The 21,523-nt window shown below is 46.4% G+C and overlaps 9 protein-coding genes across 9 annotated transcripts; 4 read left to right on the forward strand and 5 right to left on the reverse strand.

Moving 5' to 3' along the window:
• Positions 1-336: 336 nt before the first annotated feature.
• On the forward strand, positions 337-1,845 carry GLAREA_08980 (PH; the record flags this gene model as incomplete). The annotated part of the gene is made up of 3 exons (XM_008077941.1): positions 337-421; positions 538-864; positions 917-1,845. The coding sequence occupies 3 exons, from the start codon at positions 337-339 to the stop codon at positions 1,843-1,845; spliced, it is 1,341 nt and encodes a 446-aa protein (XP_008076132.1).
• A 288-nt stretch (positions 1,846-2,133) lies between these two features.
• GLAREA_08981 (uncharacterized protein) lies at positions 2,134-3,251 on the reverse strand (the record flags this gene model as incomplete). Its single annotated transcript, XM_008077942.1, has 2 exons — positions 2,134-3,166; positions 3,229-3,251. The coding sequence occupies 2 exons, from the start codon at positions 3,249-3,251 to the stop codon at positions 2,134-2,136; spliced, it is 1,056 nt and encodes a 351-aa protein (XP_008076133.1).
• A 664-nt stretch (positions 3,252-3,915) lies between these two features.
• Positions 3,916-4,791, reverse strand: GLAREA_08982 (Protein get1; the record flags this gene model as incomplete). The annotated part of the gene is made up of 3 exons (XM_008077943.1): positions 3,916-4,298; positions 4,402-4,588; positions 4,705-4,791. The coding sequence occupies 3 exons, from the start codon at positions 4,789-4,791 to the stop codon at positions 3,916-3,918; spliced, it is 657 nt and encodes a 218-aa protein (XP_008076134.1).
• Positions 4,792-5,095: 304 nt separating this feature from the next.
• GLAREA_08983 (Protein prenylyltransferase) lies at positions 5,096-6,103 on the forward strand (the record flags this gene model as incomplete). The annotated part of the gene is made up of 1 exon (XM_008077944.1): positions 5,096-6,103. The coding sequence occupies one exon, from the start codon at positions 5,096-5,098 to the stop codon at positions 6,101-6,103; it is 1,008 nt and encodes a 335-aa protein (XP_008076135.1).
• Positions 6,104-9,801: 3,698 nt separating this feature from the next.
• Positions 9,802-11,209, forward strand: GLAREA_08984 (L; the record flags this gene model as incomplete). The annotated part of the gene is made up of 3 exons (XM_008077945.1): positions 9,802-9,853; positions 9,976-10,846; positions 10,900-11,209. 3 exons carry the CDS (start codon positions 9,802-9,804, stop codon positions 11,207-11,209), a joined length of 1,233 nt encoding a protein of 410 aa, XP_008076136.1.
• A 2,038-nt stretch (positions 11,210-13,247) lies between these two features.
• On the reverse strand, positions 13,248-15,052 carry GLAREA_08985 (NagB/RpiA/CoA transferase-like protein; the record flags this gene model as incomplete). Its single annotated transcript, XM_008077946.1, has 4 exons — positions 13,248-14,300; positions 14,348-14,485; positions 14,579-14,819; positions 14,892-15,052. 4 exons carry the CDS (start codon positions 15,050-15,052, stop codon positions 13,248-13,250), a joined length of 1,593 nt encoding a protein of 530 aa, XP_008076137.1.
• Positions 15,053-15,560: 508 nt separating this feature from the next.
• Positions 15,561-17,623, reverse strand: GLAREA_08986 (nuclear envelope protein; the record flags this gene model as incomplete). The annotated part of the gene is made up of 3 exons (XM_008077947.1): positions 15,561-16,532; positions 16,582-17,435; positions 17,488-17,623. The coding sequence occupies 3 exons, from the start codon at positions 17,621-17,623 to the stop codon at positions 15,561-15,563; spliced, it is 1,962 nt and encodes a 653-aa protein (XP_008076138.1).
• A 377-nt stretch (positions 17,624-18,000) lies between these two features.
• On the forward strand, positions 18,001-18,859 carry GLAREA_08987 (t-snare protein; the record flags this gene model as incomplete). Its single annotated transcript, XM_008077948.1, has 2 exons — positions 18,001-18,297; positions 18,344-18,859. 2 exons carry the CDS (start codon positions 18,001-18,003, stop codon positions 18,857-18,859), a joined length of 813 nt encoding a protein of 270 aa, XP_008076139.1.
• A 663-nt stretch (positions 18,860-19,522) lies between these two features.
• Positions 19,523-21,490, reverse strand: GLAREA_08988 (uncharacterized protein; the record flags this gene model as incomplete). The annotated part of the gene is made up of 4 exons (XM_008077949.1): positions 19,523-19,904; positions 19,951-21,167; positions 21,238-21,386; positions 21,448-21,490. 4 exons carry the CDS (start codon positions 21,488-21,490, stop codon positions 19,523-19,525), a joined length of 1,791 nt encoding a protein of 596 aa, XP_008076140.1.
• Positions 21,491-21,523: the final 33 nt, after the last annotated feature.

Genomic DNA, 21,523 nt, shown 5'->3' on the forward strand with positions numbered 1-21,523 from the left:
AACGAAAAGAAGAGGCAGAATCAACACAGGGGATGCAGAGATTTGTAGTGTGGTTAAGAACGAATCTCTCTCCACCGCCTGTGCAAAGATTTTTCTTGGGTAAATTAAAAGAAAACGATTACTCAGAGTTCTGTTTCAGGATATAGTCATAATATGTGATCTTTCTGAGCCCGAAATACATTGTTGTGAATAATGCTGGAAATTTGTGTTGTTTAGGAGATTGTCAAAAAATAGATAGCCAGACCGAGGCTGACATCATGCGGTTCCAAGCGCGTTGGCATCGCGTCTCCTTCCTACATGAAGTCAACGCCTACATTCGAAATACAAATCCATGAAATGGGCTCAAAATTAGATGGAGCCAGTCTGGAAAAGGCTTTTGAAGGTCGCCCTGATCTACAGAATGCCATCAAACTCGCTGCAGGTACGTTATATCTCATAGCCTCGTGCCATAATTGATGCGTTTGCTCTTCCATTGCTTTCCTCAATTTACCTTAGCACAAGTTTCTGAGAAAAAGCTAACAGTATTATTTTAACTAGTTGGAGATAATTACATTGAACTTTTCAATCAGATTTCAGTCCACGTCTGCAAAATCCTACCAGATCATTCAGAGCCAGCGTCGAAGAAAAGACGACTAGACGAACCCGTGCCCTCACGTCCTGCGAATGGCATAAACAAAAATGGCGCGACAAATGAGCCCGCTGCAAGTAGTAGCGATAAAATTTTGCTCGAAGTTAAAGACATATCGATTGTTATACCCCAGCGAAAGAAGTATACATTATGCTTCACATCTACACATCTCTACGCTCGACTTCCCGACTCCCCAGAACCCGTAGCAGGTATAAGCTATGCGTGGAAAGACATTGGTATGTTCAAACTTAGCTTCAAACCAAACACAATTACTTACACGATGTCTAGAATACGCATTCTGCCTACCCGTCCCCGAAAAGACCCAAAAGCAACACAACTACATTTTCTTCCCTAAAAACACCAACATTGTCCCTTCCAAGAATTCCGGTCCACCACCATCCTCCGAACCCCTCGTGTTTACGGTTCCCGAAACTCCTCCCAAACCTGGTGTAATAAGCGGCTCCGAAGCAACTGCGGCAGCAAACGTGTCCGATGATCTCAAAACCCTCTTCGATTGGGCCCTAGCAGCCCGTCTAAAGACAGCCGGAAGATCAAATCTCAAAATCGTACAGGCAGATCCCAAACTCTTTGCCTCAGAAATCAGACAAGCACACCGGCCAAATGAGAAAGCTGTTTTTGTGAAAGCATTTCGTGGGTCCAAAGATGGATATCTGTTTTTCTTACCAAACGGAATTCTATGGGCGTTCAAGAAACCCTTGCAGTTTCTCCCACACGAACGAATAGCGGCTGTCAGTTACACAAGCGTTCTTCAGCGTACTTTCAATCTAAGCATTGAAGTAGACATGTCAACGGCCTCCAACGGGACTGTCAGTGATGAAACGGAGGAGTTCGAATTCAGTATGCTAGATCAGGAAGATTTTGGTGGTATAGATACTTTTGTAAAGAGACACGGGTTACAGGACAAGAGTATGGCGGAACAGAGGAAGGCCAAGAGACTTAACGTTAATGTAGTCAAGGATGAGGATGGTAATGTGATTGGAAACGAAGAGGGTGGGGAGTTGGAGAGAGCGGCTAATGAGGCGGAACAACAGGCTGTTGATGAAGAGGACGAGGAAGAGGAGGATTATGATCCGGGCAGTGAGGGAGACAGTGAGGGTAGTGGAACCAGTGATGAGAGTGAGGATGATGATGAGGGTGGTGGAGGTGGTCGGGATGATGACGAGGAGGATGGCGAGGGGGACAAGGATGAGTTATGAGTGATACCCTATGTTAAGATGGCCTATAATTCTGGTAGAGAAGAATATCAAAAGATTATGAAGATTCCTAATGCATTTTGAAATACAGATTTTCCTGAAACCGGTTGATAGCCTCTCATGACAGCCTGTTGAAGCTGCGAATGTATAATGTTTCAAACGAAAATTTGCATATTGGACTGACTACAGAATATAGCGTTGATTGTTCAAGTTCAAGTTTCAATTCCTTCCTATATGTCTAATATATATATCGCCAAACTCCTGTAGAATTCCAAATATACAAAGTCCAAATCAGGCCCCGTTCTGGAGAGGACCAAAGACATTGCTGGCATACGTCTCTGCATCCCTCTCAATGTTCCCAATATTAATTCGATTCTCCAACGCACTACTAACACTGTCTAATACCTCTCTCTCTTCCATCAAGGTGCCCATCAGCTGTCCCTCCTGGATCCAGTATTGCCTCGTTTTCTCTCGCAGTGGTTCATCTCTAGCAACAGTATTCCTTATTATTCCGACAGCCGACATCTTGGTCCTGACATTATCAAGAACGCGTGTAGAGAATTCAATCCGTTCAGCAGCTGCAGGCGCCGTGATAAACGCTCGGTTCGTAGAGGAGAGATACATCATCCAACCTAATAAGCCGTCTATGACTGCGAGAACGAGATAGCGGTATACACGCATCTTCCAGAAAAACGTATCAATCTCTTCAAGTCTTGTAACTCGGGCGTTGTCCTGATGGTTGTAGGTTGCGGTGACCCAGAGGTCAAGGCCCATCGCCATACCCGCTGCAAGAGTGCCGGTCCTTCGCCATACCGCCCCTTCTTTCCCAATCGCAAGACCGCTGGTTACGCCGCCAATTATTAGGAGGTTCAGGATGTGGGGGGCCAGAAGGGCGGGAAGGAAGTAGTAAAGGTAACTCTTTGGGTCATCGGCAGAGCAGAAGGGGCAGTCTGTCAAGACTTCAGGGCCGTATTGGAAGAATAGCAATCTCGATTCTAAGGATATGATCTTGGTTCGGAGGATATTGTCGCTAGGTGTGAGACCCTTGGGACGAAGGGTGTTGAGACGAGTGAAGAGAACATCGACCGGAATTTGAAGACGTGAGGAGGTAAGACTGAAGATGTTCTCTGGAGAGAATGGTGGAAGCGTCCGTATTAAAAACACAGAGGCGGCCACGAAGAGTATAAGGAGTGCTCGCGAGACGTTCGTGGGAACAGGGCGGACCGATACCCCAGGTATATTCGCAGCTGCGCGTTGGGACCGGTAGTAACCTATTGCTTTTGGAAGGAATATGGGCCCGAAGAACAGCGAAAGGGACTTTATGCTGATCAGAGTCAGTTTCGGTTATATTTGAATTGATAGTGTCTGTAGATTGAGTATACTTACGTTCCCCACGTAATGATGGCCATGTTAGCAGCAACAGCATATGTGAACGCGCATTCATGGGCGGGATCTTATTTTGTTGGAGACACGTTCACGATGCTGAAGTGACGTACTGCCGCTTTTCACCGCTTGCCGAGCCGAATTCTCTGCTCGATATGGAATAGCCTTGGAGCTCCCGCCTTCCATTTATTTCAATTTTCTGCAGCTTCCACCTCTACAGCAACCAAATGTAATCCTTGAAGAATCTTACGAAATTGTGCAACCTGACAGCTCGTTCGCAGTTTACGGCAAATACAGACCATAATTAATCAATGCCTCTGGGGTAATAGTATCAATTTTCGCACCTCTTTCCTCCTTATACCAAGTGGCACTTTCGAAGCTCTATCGATCTTTTCTCCAATGATCTCTCAGAGTCAAAAAGTATGCCCAGAACAAGCCAAAGTACTCTGCCAAGAGTCATCTCACTCGTGTTGCAATGTCCTAGCCATAAAAAGCGATGGGGAATTTTGCGTCTTTAATTCGTGAGAGACATAATATGATACTGTAATCGCGCTGTGAAGTCCCAATATGATGATTGAATATGCCATGTGAGCATGGAAGCTCTTTATTTAGAGGAACTCCTTGCTTTGAATATATGTATTACCTGTGAGACCATATATATTAACTATAAACCTTGTCCCACTGTGAAATCTACAACTCCTTCTTCTCCGGCGCCTTGCCTTCTTGAGCTGGTGTAGTCTTCTCCCCAGGGACCTTCATAGCCTCCCTCTGTTTGACACCCGCACTCCTCGGAGTAGCAGCCAACGCTACCGCTGCAACAACGGCATCTGAGACCAATTGTATGACCGCCAAACAAGCAATACTCCAACTCTGTACACTAACACTACCCACTGGTGCTCGCGGAAAACTTAGCAACCACTCTGCGTAATAAGGAGCCCAGCCCTGGGGAATCCAGAACATCGGCTGCTTCTGGAACCAGAACTGGAGGAGCATGCGGAAGCCGTTGAGGCCGAGCCAACGTAGGCCACCGACTATCTTGTTGAAATTCGCGCGGGTAGAGTCGAGGGTGTTTTCTCGAGGAATAATCAGCATGATACTTTCGTAGACTAGTACCCATATTTGCCTGCACAGCAAAATGCAATTTTGTCGCCGAATATGAAGAATCGAGAGACTTACTACACCCCTCAATCTCCTCCCCTAATTTATCGCTCTTCCTCCGTAGCTTCGCCCACTTCGCAAACTCGTCCTGAGAACTGGTAGCGTTCATCTGCATCCGCACAGTGTTGTACTCTTTCTTCAGCACTCGTAATTTGTTCGCCGATTGCGAGGTCGGCACAGGAAGCATGTTGTATAGATGCCATAGCTGAATGCCTTGTTAGCTGGTATTCAAGGGGAATAGTACAAGTTGGTCTGAAGACACAAAAAAGAGAACTAAGAGCAGCATATGGACAATAGGATTTCGCGGCCCGATATACTTACAACGTTATTTATCGTTTCAACCCCGAATGTGTTCACAAGATGTATGGTAAGTTGAAGAACGAAGACAATCACCAAAAGCGAGGGCATTTTGGGCGACTAGTATTTGCGGTATGGCGTACTTGTCTTGACTTCAACACCGAGAGCGTGCGGCAGAAGAAACAGAGGGAAAGTAAAAGCGCAGACGAGGCTTCGCGGTCATGGTGTTGAAGAAAGTCTCGGGATTCCACGAATTGTGGCTTCAAACCCTGGTGACGGAGGAGGGAGTTGGCCCGTGCGTCATCCATGATCAACCCCGAACTCTTTCAGCCTCATGTGCTCATGAGAGTTCACTACCACTTTGAATTGTTTTATGCTTGTCCACGTTGAACACCTTTTTGTCACCAGCTTCGAAATGTCAAGAGCACTGGACCCGGAGACAAGCGTGTCAGTGCAAGATTCTCTACCAGTAGAAATCTACGACCAAATCGTCGCTGTATTATGTACACCACGCGACTTACCCTTGGAAATAGAGCTTCTGGGAAAAGCGCATCCCATACCTTCAGGCGAAACTTATCTACTTGAGGAAAACTACCTCGCTATTCCAAAGGCCAAGCTCGTTCAAGCATTTGTTGTCGCCCGCCAGATATTCTCAAAGCTGTTTCGGAAGTGCTCAGAAGAGAAGAGAGGTCAATTGCGGGATGCTACTGCAGTAATGCTGTTGATGGATCCGGAACATCTTACCGCAGCGAATTTCAGGAAGTCTTACATCCTGTACCATGAGAAGGGTGAGAGGTTTGGTGAGGTTTTGAGTAGGGAGTTGCAATTCGTGGACACCTACCTTACAGCTCGGTTGCATAGACACACCAAATCACCAAACTTATGGAGTCATCGACGATGGCTAGTACAGCAATACCGACGTGCAAAATTTGAGGTTGATGTGAAAGGCCACTTTGAAAAAATCGTTCTCATAGCGGCAGAGAGACATCCCAGTAATTATTACGCTTGGTCACATATGCGCTGGCTCGTCGATAAGTTCGCTTCAACACAAGTGTTTAAGCTTGGGTTATTACCTGTCGTTCAAGATTGGTGCTTGAGACATCCAAGTGATACTTCTGGATTCTCATTCCTGTTGTATTGTCTCGACATTCCCAGGAAGCCCGAGATAGGTAATCAAGATGTAGTCGAGGTCTATAAAGAGATACTGAATATAGCTCTGTCCTTCAAATGGGCTCATGAGTCTGTATGGGTGTTTCTCAGAACCGTAGCAGCTTCGGTAGCTGATACTGATGGTTCCGGGTTATCATTTGAAGAGGCGATTGACACTGCTCTACAAGCCTTTGTTCATGATAAAAAAACACAACTTACGCTCAACTCATCTATGAAATGGTATACCGAGAATCGTCAAACCGTATCTTCTTGAGCATTTTCATCACCAAGAGCCTGTACCTAAGATGATACACCTAAGCCGTGCATATCAGCGACGAGTCTTCGTTGAGCTCGTGTACAAGACTAAGGAGGACCACGTTGTTTCTTAGAAGAAGCAGGCAGCTGGAACTCATCGTGTCCCATTTTCACACACTATCTAATGTGAGTATAGTCGAGAGACTTTCCATGCCATAAACTTACGTTAGTGAAAAGTCATCAATCAAACTTGACAATATCTGTACGCTGTAGTGCGTTGCTTTGCTTGCAAATGAAAAGGTAGATGGAGATGATCCCAGCGACAACACGATAGGAAAGAAAACCACAGCGGAGCCGATGGACGACATTCTGCTGAGCCGCCAACTATATGAGAAGTTGGCTAGTCTTCCCCGAAGGCAGCTTGCATGTCTGTCAATTATGCTCAACTTTTTGCCTCATCTACACATCTAGTAGTCAAATACCTAGGATTCGCAGAGGGCAAGGTAAACAGTAGCACTTCATGACTATTCTTGTTAATATGAAGCATATTTATAAAGGGTAAGTTCATTGAATTCCTAACATAATTCGAGTAGAGTATAAAAGCGTCTGATCACTGAAAAGAATTAACAAAATACATAACATTTCGTCAACTTGAAGGCAGAAATATCGTGTTTCGGTTGTCCACTCATTTTACCCACAGCGAGATGAAGACTGCTTCAGATAACAGAACTTTAATATTCAACAAATCGCCCCTGAGTATTTTGAGAATGACGTACATGAGAAGCTGCTTTGGTCAGTTGTCAATTCCAAGGCAGAACTTGACAACTTGTTAATTATTGCACGACCCTGAGAACAGCCGAAGCTGAAAAGTCTGGAGAACTGACCAAGCCGGGACATTACATGCTTAAACATCCCTGTGGTTGGCGTTGCGTGAATGGATTTCTAAATTTGTGTAATGTCGATAGCGAAGCGAGTTTCAGGGGGTAAAATCCGCAGGTCATCATCTCACGGCTATTTGGATCGATTTTGGAGGAGTTGACATCAACATGTTCTAAGACTTTCGGATGACAATAATCCTGAACACGTGAGATTTTAACCAAATTCATGATGTTTACCTCGATGGAGAAGTGGGGGATCAAGATATCACAACCTCAAACCATGCGAAGTTATGGTATGAAACCGTTTCGGAATTTTCCCCACGTATCCGAAAGAGGGAAGGTACATACTGTAGTACATTCCATCCGTACCTCCATTTGACAAATGCCATGTTGGTCTTCATGGGCATGTGACAAATGACCTTTAGAGGAGGCAGGAATCCGGGTCAATGCAGGAACTTTGGTTGCAACTACACCACTAGTACATCTACTTCTAGACGAAGGGACGCGACGGTCTTGCGCTGGCCATCTATTGCATGGCAATAATTCGCCGGCACCTGTGGTGTATGGTATGATGGTGCGTACAAAGGTACCTAACCGGCCGATACGAAGCCACGGATACGAGCCATCAAAAAGATTTACAGTAGAACCCCGCGATAAGAGGGGAGACTGGATACATCTCGCACTTTCGAGTCGTTGGACTCTGAGGAGGTTGGAGAGCTACGTCGTCTTGAAGCAGAATTTGGAGTTTCTTTTGGTCATCTAGACCAATGGAAATCGCAGGACTAACGGACGCATCAACTAGTTCTTCGAAAGATTGTTAGTCTGGGCTGGCGTGGACAAATGAGTCTTCATGCCACCCGTCGACCACGCCAATCTCTTGAGCCACTCTTTCGCCACGGTTGTATGGTGTTCAGCTAGATTGGGACCACAAAAGACCGCAGAAGATTGCGTGAGCAGTTGCATAGGCGAGAGACTTTTGACGACCACTATAAAGATATCGAATTCTGTCCACGAATCACATTTGTAGTGAATTCGTATGCTTTGGACCAGCCGGCGTGATGCATCCTTTTTCTGCAACCACTCCGATTCTGGAAACCATACAGAGACAAGAGCATTTACCAGATGTAGCGTGTCACTTTGCCGAATTGAGACTGTTCTTGAATTCGTATGAAGTATGTATGTGCTGTTACGCGTCTCTCCCATCTCACAGTTGTACGGAATCCCTATGTGAACACAACGCAGCTTTATAACGTGGCATACAAGTAGCCAAGAATGGACGGCATATAAAGGCGAGAGTGTTCTTTGGGGGGATAGTACTTTGAAGTATCCTGTTCGTAGTGCGGTTGTGCGGTTGCTGTGAGGACTTTGTAGTACAGTTTGTACTGCCCATAATAGTCCCCGTTCGTGCCGAAGGGTGTCGAGCTACCTTATTGGGAGATATTGATTGGGCGGATGGAAGAATGGTTGAGCTGCCGAGAGACGCGACTCTACGGGAGAGGTGTTTTAGCACAAATAGCACATACCGTATCAAGCTGAATTGTCGAACTTTGGTGTTGCATCTTGAATGTTGACCAGACCTTTTGAACGCCTTTCTGCTGCATATCGCAATTGTGATGAGTTGATCCATTTTGGGCGTGGTTATGATGACCTTGGAAGATAAGCAGGGCAGGAGAAGTATTTCATTTCGGTGGTACCCACAATTCATGTTAAAAGACATTTTCCGGCGAACGGGTGCTGGCGGCTACCGTAGAGTTGACTTGTTGTCGTCCCTGCTGTCGACGCTCTTGGTGGCCGGGTAGTGCATCTTTGCAAGGAAGCTAGCTTGATTGTGGGCAGCAAACAGCAGCATTTGGTCGACGGTTTGTGAGGGGATGGCTCACGGGATGATTCACGAGAAAGAATGGATAATACATGCAAAATGTGATTTAATTGCCCTCAAAGATAATAGTTCAACATATCTTCTCGGAAGCGCCTATTCTGTTGGTTCGTGGTGAATTCTGGCTGGCTCGCAGCTCCCGGATTTCCTATTATTGACTCCACGTCTCAAGTCGCCTCCCCGGTGCAGGTGGATCCCAGGTAGCTCGATCAAATCTTCCCGCCAACCCCCATCCGGCCTAGGCGACTCTGCGGTACCCGCCACAACCCTTGGACCTCCCAACCGCGTACCCCCTTATAACAGTGTGTCCGCTGTGATCCTTCCACGATTTCTCTTGATTGAATCTTGGTTGTCCGCAAAGCCACTCATATTTGAAACCTTCGAAAAGCTCCTTGGTTCTTCGAGTGCGTTCCCTTCTCAACTTCACCACTGTCGTTAAGGTCCGAATTCTATTTCTTCGAAGATTTGAGAAAGTTAATTTACACGGGAATATCTTCTGTTTTCGTGCCATAAAAACAACAAAAAGGTACGTGGTTTGACTTTTCTGTGCTCCTGGCTCTGCTCTGCGCCGTCACTCTTCATCAATTCGCAACTCCGCCTCAATCATGGCCCTCTGGAATCCATCGAAACACAACTACCTCGAGAGCGCCTGCCCTGCAGACCACAGAGCGTCATCTGCACCGTCAATCGTCGAAAAGTCTGTTGCTCCTGGGGAAGGCAGAAGAGAGAGGATTATTACCCGTCAGACCAAAACACCCAGTTTCATCCGAATCCCTCGCAACTCCGCTTTCTTCAAACAAACAATCAACCCACTTGCGACACACATCCACATCCATCTTCTCTCGACAACATCCGTCCTCTTGCTATCATCTCTGTCCATCGATCTGGCTGGCCTCCGTCGACTAATACTTCAATTGAACATCCGCTGACTGAGATCGTAAAGCTACATAATAATCATACAAAATGTTCGCCCAAAACATTCTCCCGGCTCTGGCCATCGTCGGTGTTGCAGCTGGTAAGTGCCCGAAGATTCATCTACATCAAACTCTACCCTCACGGTCTCACAACTGTTAATCCGGCTTCGTCGGGCGGTTCTGGCAACTAAAAAGACATTTCACTAACTCGTTGCCCTTGCAGCACAAACTGCCACCTTCTGCTCTCAGCCTACAATCACCATCAACTCCCAGGCAGACGCGTCTCCTCTTGCAAGCTGCACATCCGTTCCCGGTACCATCGTTGTTGGACCAAATGCCGCAAATGTCCTCAGTCTTGATGGTCCTACGACCGTCGGCAGCGTGATTTGCGAGAACGCTGGTGGATTGACCAGTTTGGGAAGCACAACAATCGAGACGATCAACACCGATTTCACCCTCACAAACTTGACTCTGATGTCTACCCTGTCCTTCACAGAGCTGACATCTGCCAAAAACATCAAGTTCAGTGCTCTCCAGGCATTGTCCTCGTTCACCTTCCCAGCTATCATCTCCAAGGCAACGACTGTTGTGATCACAAACACTTTCCTCACAACTCTTAACGGCTTCAATTTCATGAGTGTTGCCAGCCTGGACATCAACAACAACAACCGTCTCCAGAAGTTCGACACTCAAATCACCAACGTCACCACCCAATTGACCATTGACTCCAACGGACAGGCTCTGCAAGTCACCTTGCCTAACCTCAGAACTGTTGGAAATGCCACTTTCCGAAATGCTTCGCTCGTTCTTATCCCATCTTTGTCCAGCGTCAGCGGGGCTATTGGATTCTACGGTTGCAACTTTGAGAGTCTTTCAGCTCCTAACTTGACATCCGTCGGAGGTACCACACAGGGTGCTAACGGAGGTGGTATTGCAATTGTTGCCAACTCCAAGCTCGCCAACATCTCTTTCCCAATGTTAAAGAGCGTTGCAGGTGCTGCCCAGATCGCCAACAACACCAACTTGGGCGCAATTGATCTCCCAGCTCTTTCAACTGTTGGAGGCGCCATTGATCTCTCTGGTAACTTCACAACGTAAGTACCTGCGTCTTTCAACCCGCTCGAAGCAGAACTAACATTCACGGTAGACCTACAATTCCTGACCTAACCCTTGTCGCCGGTGGCTTCAACGTTCAATCCCAACAGCAGATTGACTGCTCTCTCTTTGATTCTCTGTCTGCTGCCAAGTCCAACTCCCAGGTCATCCGCGGTAAATACACCTGCATCACCACTGCTGACGCCAAGAGTGGTGTCGGATCTGCTACCGGATCCGGAACCGCTACCGGAACTGGCGCTGCTGCCAGCGGCACCTCAAAGGCTGCCGCTGCATCATACGGTGTTAACTCTGCCGCCGTGGGTCTTTCTGTCGTTGGAGGTCTCCTTCGTATGTTGTTGTAGAGCATTGGGACGTTGGCGTTTTTCTTGCTTTATCAATCACATTAGACCTAATATGCGAGGTTTCCATTTGGTTTCCCTATACTACGACTCTCCCTGTGCGAAACGAAGCTTATCATGGATGGAATACGAGCATTTGAGCGTTTTTGTTCTGTCGTTCCTTGGTATTTTTTGAGGAACAGACAAAAGGGGCGGATACAGGCTAGCATAATACTGTCTTTTTGCTTTTCGTATCACTTGGGGGGTTGCATATCGATGAGAGTTGCGGCCGGAGGCAGTTGTTATTTGTCTGGCCTAAAAGCTTGTGGATGGGTTAGGCTGAGAGGGATACGATTCAGGGGCCAAGAGACGAGATTCTATAAACTGTACATTGATCATTATGAGTTTTTAATGCTTTTTTTTAAGATTTTGGCTTGGTGAAACATATTTCGTGAATCATTAGATTACACCATTACGTGTACATGTCTTCTACAACCTATGAAGATCCTGCTTTCTTTTGTCTGCTTCGTATTACATGCTCTGTCTTGATGCTAACCAAGTCCTTCAGCATGTTTTGCTTTTCAACAATGTCGTCTGGGAACGGCTAGGGTTAGCGATATGCAGCGTCTCCGATCATTCTGCAGCTCGCTTGGAGCCTTGGAGAGGGAGTACATGTTGGTAGATCTTGGATCTTCGCTGATCATCTTTGCATGTACGACGTAAGCACCTTGTGTACCTAGATTCGGGGAGTGCACAAGGATGGAATAAGGCACGATTAACGACATCGATGTGCGAATCTGGGAAATTTGGCTTCTCTTGTGGTTGGGATCTTGAGGTGGGACAGTCAGCCAAGGGGAAAACACTAGGATAAAATGCAATATATATACGCGGAGACTAGGTTTTTGGCTTGGTTTGTATTTGCGAGGTCGGGTGGACGAATAGCTCTATTGTTTGATTGAACATGAAGTGATAAAAACAAAGAAACGAGGTAGCTCGATTGAGGTGTTTTAAAGCTCACAGTTGTCGTCGGAATACATTGGATTTGGATTTCGAGAAGGCTGCTCTACTGCCCTAGAAATGCAACATCATGCCTACATGACATTTGTTTATTTTAGTTTACTATCAAATGTATGATAGCGTAGGACTAGCGGATCAAAATCAAGTAGTATCTTAAACTATCACGTTGAGCTTAGTCACTTCTGCCAGTCTACCAGCTGTCAATCTAACCAAGATTACACAGATATAGACCTACAAGTACATCTTTACTCAAAGAATCAACAAGAACCTAGCTAAAAACTTGTCCAAGTTCCTTTTGTAGGACAAACTTTTGCAAGTCCCACATTAGAGAAGTTCGGGCCACTGCATAAAAATTGGAGTTATGGGCGACTAAGGGCTTCGTATCCTGCTACAGCCCTTTCGATCTAGTCAAAACGTTGCAGAGATATATTCACATACCCCCATACCTCAAGTCGTTGTGTACTGCTTTTCAAGTGGTCGAAGCAGGCTGGAATAGGAGGCCACCTTTATTTTGTTCTCTAAGAGTTGTGTATCTGCAGATTATTGCGAGCATGAAACAACAAAACAAATCATCCATAACGTGTAGAATCGGGGTTCGTAATCACGAGCCTTCAGGATATACCCACCCAAGTTAGTGAGAACGTTCATGACCTAGAACGGTCCAACGGGCTGACCAGCAGAAGTCTGTATTATTTACAATGTTTAAGTTCTCAATGTCTGATTACGCAGGCCGATTCCCTTGATTCTTTCTATAACTCATAAATAGGAGAGCAGTAGCCGCAAGAAAATTGAGCTACTAACCTTTTACTTTTGTTTTTTTCAGGTTGAATGTAGCTAAAATTACCTGTCGAGAGGAGCCATATTGTACTATGGTGAAGTGAGTGTCGACACTCTCGACAAGTGCACAGACTTCTGCTGGTGGGCTTGCAAGAAATTCAGAGAGGTACCTGGCAGTCCTAGATTTGGGACTGTGTTGTGTATCATTGTTTCAATTACAAAACGGGAACACCGCTATTTTGCCCAGCAACTGTTATTTTAAAAACCTTTAACCCCAAGTCTTAAGCTTTTTCATACTCCCCTCCAGATCTAGAGCCTTATGCATATCGAAACTATTCCACAGTAAATGTGGCTCATGGCCCCAACCCCGTCTCATACATTCGAATTCTGCTTTTGCAAAGTAATCCTGAAGCATAGGTCTGTATTCTGGGTGGGCACATTTGTCGATGATGACTCTAGCTCGCTCTTTAGGACTTAGGCCGCGTACATCCGCAAGTCCTTGCTCGGTGACAATCACGTCGAGATCGTGTTCTGTTTGGTCGATATGCGTACACATCGGTACGATGCATGATACTCCATGGGGATCAGTCTTGGATGGTCGTGTGGATGGTGTATGCATGATGCTGTACTTTGAAGATCTCAAGAAATCGGCTGAACCACCAAGACCATTCAACATTCGAGAACCCATGACACAGGTTGAGTTCGCATGGGCGTAAATGTCGACTTCGACTGGTGTATTCATACCAATAACACCTAGTCGGCGGATAATTTCTGGCGAATTGGAAACTTGCTGAGATCGCAGGAGGAGCTTGTTATAATATTGTTCCCATCCGTCGTAAAAACGTTTGAACCCCTCAGGAGAGAAACGAATAGATGTTGCAGTTGCGAAATCGAGCTTGCCAGAGTCGAAAAGATCTAAGAATGTGTCTTGCAATACTTCTGTCCATACTTTCAGATTCTGGAACTTGGAAGTGGCAAGTCCGCCGATAACAGCGTTCGCAATATTGCCAATGCCCGACTGTATTGGCAACAAGTTTGGTGGCAAGCGGTCATGCTTGACTTCATGCTCTAGAAATTCGATCAAGTGACCGGCGATAGCTCGAGATGTATCGTCTTCTGCAGAATTTGGCTGAGTCTGATCCTGGTAATCGGATTCGATGATAGCAACGATTTTCTCTGGGTCAACTGGAATTGACGTCGTGCCGATCCGATCTTCAGGAGCCATGATCAAGTAAGGCTTCCGGCGCGGAGGAAGTTCGGTCATTGTGATATCATGAAGACCTTCAAATGATGGCATAGAGGTATTTACTTCAACAATAATCTGTACCTTGTCAGTTTTTTCTACTCATAGTGCTCAAGTTCTCTTACCTTGTCAGCCATCTGAATCAACTCGGGGGACGCTCCCACAGACGCGCCAGGCACAATCCCACCATCCTCTGTAATCGCGGTTGCCTCGACGATGACAACATCCAGCTTCTTGTTCGGTCTATCCTTTGTGTAGAAACCCTAGAATTTAATTAGCAATTGCTTAAGCATTGAAAATTGCCGACATGTAGCTTGTCCTTAAGACTTCCTGGAATGATAGAGGGACAGACTGACATAAACCAGATCTACCGGGAACATGCTGAGATGTTTATCGAAAAATTTGATGTTGCCGTTATTGATGCCCTTCGCAATCGCCTTTCCAACTTGATGTGGACTCCGCCTCTCGATCATATTTAAATCCGCCCATCGATTCTCAGTCTCCGCACCAGACGAAGCACCGACGAACAGTGAGTATTTCAATTGGCCTTGCAGATTGTTTTTCTCAACGTGGTTCGCCAGCATCGTCGGGATCTTCCTGTGATAATATAGTCAGTACAATGCTTCTGATATGATCTAATTTCCAATTATGGACGGATGCAAGACATACTTAGGATATCCAACACCAGTGAAGCCCGACCAACCGACATACGCGCCATTAGGAAAATGCGAAACAAGGTCCTCCGCGTGGGCGAGTTTGTTGAGCATTGAAGGCCGACGGACCCGCGACTTCAGAGCTGCAGAAGCAGTGAGAGCTGCTGATGAAGCCATTCTTGAGAACCAGTTCTCAACACAGACAGCTTCAGTTGCTCAATCACAATGCAAGAGCTTAATGTCCCAAAAAATGCAATCGAAAAATAAACAAAAGCAATTGAAAGAAAGAAACGCGAGACAACGAACGGATGATGTAAATACGACGGAGGTCCCATACATGCATGGGTGAATTTCGGGTTTTGATTTGATTACAGTACTCGAGTACCCCTCGGTAGTGACGTTTTGTGGAACAGAGGCTACGCTCCGAGCTCGCAATGACCTTCCGCTATGCATCCGAACTCACACCCAAGACGACCTCGGGACTTCGCTGGCCTGTGCAGTAGAGTGGCCGTCTACATTAACATTGCATTTGTGAGATGCGTTAAATTCTCCTCTTAACAACTTCCAATTGTACGCGACTAGCACGATGTGGTTTCACAACCGTGGAAAGCGGTATGAGCACGACTGCTTCCAAACCAAGCAAGCCTTCTGAAAATCTTTTATACAAGTTATTTTGTGCTCCACGCTAGGCTGTTCTATTCACGCCCATCATCTCTGGAGCATTAGGAGCAGCAGCAGCCTCCTTGGCCATCCTCATTTCGGTTCTACTTATTTTCAGATCTGTAGCATATTCCTCAAATGCGTCGATTAGCGCATTCAAGGCACCTCGTAAAGCCGCCAGGATGGTGTCAACTTCTGGGCATTCTTGTTTACGTTGGACATCTGTCCAATGTATTCCAATGTCCCTCCGAAAGCTTTCCAGCTTAACAATGACTGACGTAAAGGAAAGCATAATGGTTTTAACGTCCTTCTGGACGTTCCCAAACTTATCCTCTGTCAGACTTCCCACAGCAAATCTTGTCAAGGAATCAATAGCATCTACTATTATCCCTACATCGCCGTATGGGGCCCCGAGGACTGTTAAGTTGAGCCTTCTTCTGTACTCTTGCCTGAAAGGCCATCCAAGGGGACTTTCTAGGATTTGTATAAACTGTTTTCTAAACAACCCTGTAATGCCTTGCTGTGAGAGCGACTGCTGCTGCTGCTGGTTGAGAACTGTCTCTTCCGCCTTTGACAACAAAGACTTGGACCTTGAACTGATGCTCTCGGGGGGTGACTGGCCATGTCCTTTTACGAAACGTCCCATGGCTACGGCAGCGCGCCGACTTTTCCCTTTCTCTGGGGGAGGGTTGGTGAAGATATCCCCCGACGCATTGATTCCATCTCCTACTGGTTGAGCGATACGTGGCAGAAGTTCTGGGGATGGTGGTAGTGCAGGATCCCGATTGCCGAGGCTCTTCGCTGTAGCTTGGGAAACGGGCAATTGAGGGTTTTGAAAACTGGTAATCCTCGCCTCCATTCCATTGACGACGTCGAGGCAAATAGCAAGGAGTTGGGACCATGTGGAACCCCCAGCTCTGTCAATGTCTTCAAAGATATTCCTTCGCCGACCTTCAAACCGTTGCGCAATGTATACGAGTTCCCAGAAAGCAAACGCCTGCAAAATATCAGTAAAACCACAGATTCTAAGCACTAGATGAGCTTACCCTTGTTTGCAACCTCTTGCCCGTCAGACCAGTCAGCAGACTTCCGTTAGGGTCTCGAGACTCATACGTAATGGGCCGTTCATTTTTGAGAGGCTCTTGAGCAACATGCGTGGAAAAAGCCGCGTTTCCAACCTCCCATAGCATCAATAACAAAAACCCCGAACTGATGGATTTTAAGATGACAGTCCAGTGGTAGGGAGCAATGCTAGGCAGCGAGCCTGATTTGGGCAAGTTCCAGAATATTTTAGCCCAAGCTCGTGTGAAGCTCCACGAGAACTTTCGAATGGACCATGGATAGAACCAAGTTATTGAGTAGATAAATGGTGACGCGAGTGACACAATGAGAGATCGTTTTAGGCACTTCGCCATGAGAGCCGGAAATTCCGACTTCATTTGCGTTGATGGAGGGACAATGATATGCGACAACTGATTCGGGGATCCCAATGGTTTTGTCTTCGTGACTGGCATGTCCAGCCGATCATAATCGTAAAATAGGTGACAAGCCGACTGGAACAATGCCAGGAAAAAGAAAAAGCTCGTCAGGTATATTGGCCGCTCATTCAGCATCGGGCGGTCGGTTCTTGGAATGAGCTTTATACGATTAAGATCTGCCTCTTTTGAAGCAGACCATACGTATATTTCACTGAATAAGTATGCCGAAAGAACATAATATCCCACAGTTCGAACTACGTCGAATCCTAGCGCGTGTTTTCGAAATGTATCCCATCCAGAAACCGAGGTCCTCTTTCCTACGTGGAGCTGGGCCACGCGAAGGACAAAAATAATAAAGGATGATAAGAAGAGTAGCCCGGTGCGAATGGCAGCTCTACCAAATGGGAACCATGTCCAGAAAACTAGGTAGGTCGCATTAGCTTTCGATATCTATTTCAAGAGCTTCACACCCACAAGAATTCCATTCTCCGATCCAAATCGCCTCCAAATAACACAGTAGAAAAAGAGTCGCAGATCCGGTAGCAAATCTCCTATGCATTGCAGGTGTGAGAAAGTCCTTGTAGGGACGAATTCGAAGCTTCGGCGGCATGATGATTGCGGTGAAGGTCCACAGGGCCTGTTTGAGTGGTAATGACTGATATAAGAGCCTGCCTAAAATGCTAAGAGCTCAAGTGACAGGTTGCACTTCCATGTCGTTTGTGGCCTTTCAGCGCAACAGATTATATGATGGTGTTGACAAAATAAATACACGAAAGCTTGTGGACGCGAGAGCAACAGATGCCCAGACTTCCCGGCCGGAGCGGGGCGGACCTGTGCGAGCCGCGGTCTGGATCCCGCAGGAGGCGGGTACGTCAGTCTTCCCCAAAACACGAGCTTCCCAGTAGGCAACACATTTGTACATATAGAACCCTTCTTTTCGGGAATCGCTCGTCGCTATTATCGCACTCGCTCTGCCATCTTTCAGTCATGTCTTTCGATCAGTTATCGTCGTTGGAGTCGCAGCCCACCACGATGCGAAGAGAGGACGATCCTCAGTATGCGGATGATCCAGAGTTCCAACAACTATCGCAAGCGCTCATGACCAAACTTTTCACATTAACTGGGAATATTTCGAGGCTTCAGAACGAGATAGCGTTACTTGGTACACGCAGAGACACAGAGAGGGTACGGGAAAGGGTCCATGATCTATTGGAAGATTCCAAAGATGCGTTCAAAGAGATCGGGGAAGGTGTTAAGAAGATACAGTCATGGGAAGATGTTAGCGTATGTGACTGCTTGTCCGTCTAAAGAATCCAGCTGATTTGTATAGCCATCGCAAAAATATACGCAGCAGAAACTCGCCCGAGAGTTTCAATCGAACCTAACCGAATTCCAATCCGTACAACGACAAGCTCTGGAAAAGCAGCGGTCGACTAACTCCTCCGCGAAACTCGCGCTCGAAGAAGCGCAATCTCCGAATTCAGAGTCATCTCCATCATATCAAATTCAAGCGCAAGAAACTTTGCGTTTAGCATCACAAGACGAGGTCGACTTCCAAGACTCTCTGATTGTAGAGCGCGAAGCTGAGATCCGCAATATCGAGCAAGGTGTCACAGAGTTAAACGAACTATTCAGAGATGTAGCTCACATAGTCAGCGAGCAAGGAGAGATGCTGGATACTGTTGCGAATAACGTGGAGAGCACGAGAACCGATACAAGGGGCGCTGACGTAGAATTGAGGAGTGCCGCGAGATACCAGAAGAATGCTAGGAGTAAAGCCTGCTGCTTGCTTTTGATTCTAGCGGTCATTTTGACGATTATTATTACTGCTGCTGTGGCTGGTTGAACAGCCAATCAGTGTGGTTGGTATTCTCCCTGGAATTTGGTGTTTGGGGGGTTCTTCTTTTTAGATGAATTTTAGCTGGCTGTACTTTGATAGTGGTTCGGACTTAAGCATATCCTATTTAGCAATTCTCAAATATATGAAAGTTTACCGTAAAGGGCTTGCTCTGACCTTTGAGTGCCAGCCTGCATCTTTCGGCAACTCGATGGCTCGGCTTTCATTTTATTGACAGAGTGACAGAGTACTTGTTAAGCCCTGATATTATGATAAAGTGAGACGGAAATGTTGGTGGCACTACGATATGCAACAAAATATACTACGGGGATTTATGATTCTATATGTGGATTTCTGCTCCAAGCTGACATTCAGCTGGTGGCTTTTGCGAACTGCAGCAAAGATAACACTTCACTCTTTTATGGGGGTTTCATCATCATTTATCACCGGCTCTTCATGAGGGGCAGAAATCACTTTAACGTGATAGGAAGGAGGTCTGAGACCTCGGTCGCATAGGAGTACAGGACAACATATGCATGCAGTATGCCTCATTCTGCATCTAGCCAGATGACTCCCAAATATTGAACACCCCATGACGCCGGTCGCAATGAATGCCGGATATTATAATACAGAAGTCTAGTCTTTCCACATGTAAATATTGCATGCAAATATTTACATTCCTCCCCTAGTATCAGGTCTTGCGCTGCTGCTCACACTTCCACTTCTACTCCCTGCTGTCGTAGACCCTTCCTCTGCACTCCTTTCCAGAAACCCCGTCCACAAATCCGCAAGGGATTCCTTTTCTCTAGCGCTAGTTCCTGAGGGTTCGGTAAAGAACTCAGAAGACAACGAAGGTGTACTTGGCGTGCGGTGAAATGGTGAGATTGGAAGACGAAGACTGCCGCTTGCAGCACCAGGTCTTGCAAGACCTGCTTGCTCCTTTTGCTCCTCGCTCCAATTCAGAAGCGAGGCTATTAACTGTAAAATCTGAAACTTTTTAGGATCGGTTCGATCTAGGGCCAGGAAATGCAGAAAATGATTTGTGACAATTTGCCTGCGAATAATTAGTGCGTTACTATATTTTGCAAAGATTCAAATACCTATCGACATTGTCCTCTGGCTTTGCCTTTTTCAGAAACCGCAACGCTTTCGTCAGGTGATCGTTCAACACAATGGCTTCATGTCGTAGCTTTCCTATCAACAGGTTCTTTTCCTTCACTTCTTTTTCAAACGGAGTCAGCCTGTCCAGCTCTGTTTGCAACGAAGTTCTGTCTCGTTCGGCTTCCCCAGCCCTAGCATCGGATTCTTGGACAAACTTTTTTAAGCTTGCCACTTGTTGTTCGTACGATTCCACCATTTCGCGTAGCTCTCGCTTGCGGGCATCTTGGACTTCTCGTAAGGATCTTTGTAAGCCATCTAATGATTGCGTTCGACTATCCCTCTCACGCACAGCTTCATCGAGAGCCTCCTGTTGTGATGCAAAACTCTCTTCCAGGTCACGGAATTTTTCTGTCAGGGCTTCCCACTTTGATCTCTCTTCCATAGCAACCACCTCCCAGTCTCCCATCGCCTCCTTCGCTGCCTCAGCTTCATCTCTCAATTGTCGGTTTTGCAGAATCAAATCTTCCCTTTCGTTAAGCCAGTTCTGCTGTGAAAGGTTATGACGGTTCCGAAGAGTAGAGAGCTCTTTTGAAGAGTCATTTGACTCCGCCTCGAAACGTTTCAATTCTTCCTCAAGACTTTCTATCCTTTTTTGTGACGATTCGTTTTGTGATTCCAAGTCCTCAATCTGTTGTTGAGCCTCGGCCAACTCCAGTTTATCCGCTTTCAGGCGTTCTCCTAATGTTGCTTTGATTGTGTTGATCCGCCCAAGCAGGTGTTGATACTGTGTTTCCGCATTTTCCTTTGCTGTTTCGCTCTCCTCCAACTCCGCTTTTATGGCTGACACCTCTTCCGAATGCTGCTCCTTAATTGCAGATACCTCATCATCTTGCTGTGACCTGATTGCCGTGACGTCTTTCGTATATTGATCCTTCATAGACAGCAGTTCCTCATTGTGCTTGCCCTGAATATCTTCTAGCGATTTCCGTAGCTGCTCGACTTCTGCTCGCAGGGCTTCACGCTCTTGCGACATGGCTTCGAGACGAACACTAGCATCGGATGCGTGGCGGTTGATGTTACCCTCTGCTACTTTTTCAGAGTTTACTTCGCTGTCTCTTTGATTCTGGGACGAGTCTCCATTACTTGCACCTTCGGGTTTATGCCCATTTGTTTGCGAGTGTACGTTTTCTGGGAATTGAGGTTCGTTTGGTGTGTTCTAATTGAGGCTGTTAGAATTATGTGCTGATCCCTCGATATTTTGGCAATTGAACAGGTGTCACTCGTACCAGGGCTGATTGTTCCGAATCGTCCAATTCGGCTTCTACATCGCCGACATCCACCGGCGCCTCTTTCCCAACATCTTGAGGTTTGGTAGCATCTCCGTTGGCTTTTGTCTTGTTCTTTTTCTTCTTGTTGTTACTCTTCTTCTTCGGAGCTGCGTGAATATTAGCGATACTAGGTTCTGTACGGCCGTCTGAGTGGCTGCGCGGACAGACCTGACAAAGAGTTCGCCGGATCTGAAGACGCTATAGTTGACATTTCGGGCGGCACCGGTGGCTATAAAGCTCGAGC

The sequence above is a fragment of the Glarea lozoyensis genome (assembly GCF_000409485.1).
Source record: "Glarea lozoyensis ATCC 20868 chromosome Unknown GLAREA1, whole genome shotgun sequence".
Lineage (NCBI taxonomy): Eukaryota > Fungi > Ascomycota > Leotiomycetes > Helotiales > Helotiaceae > Glarea > Glarea lozoyensis.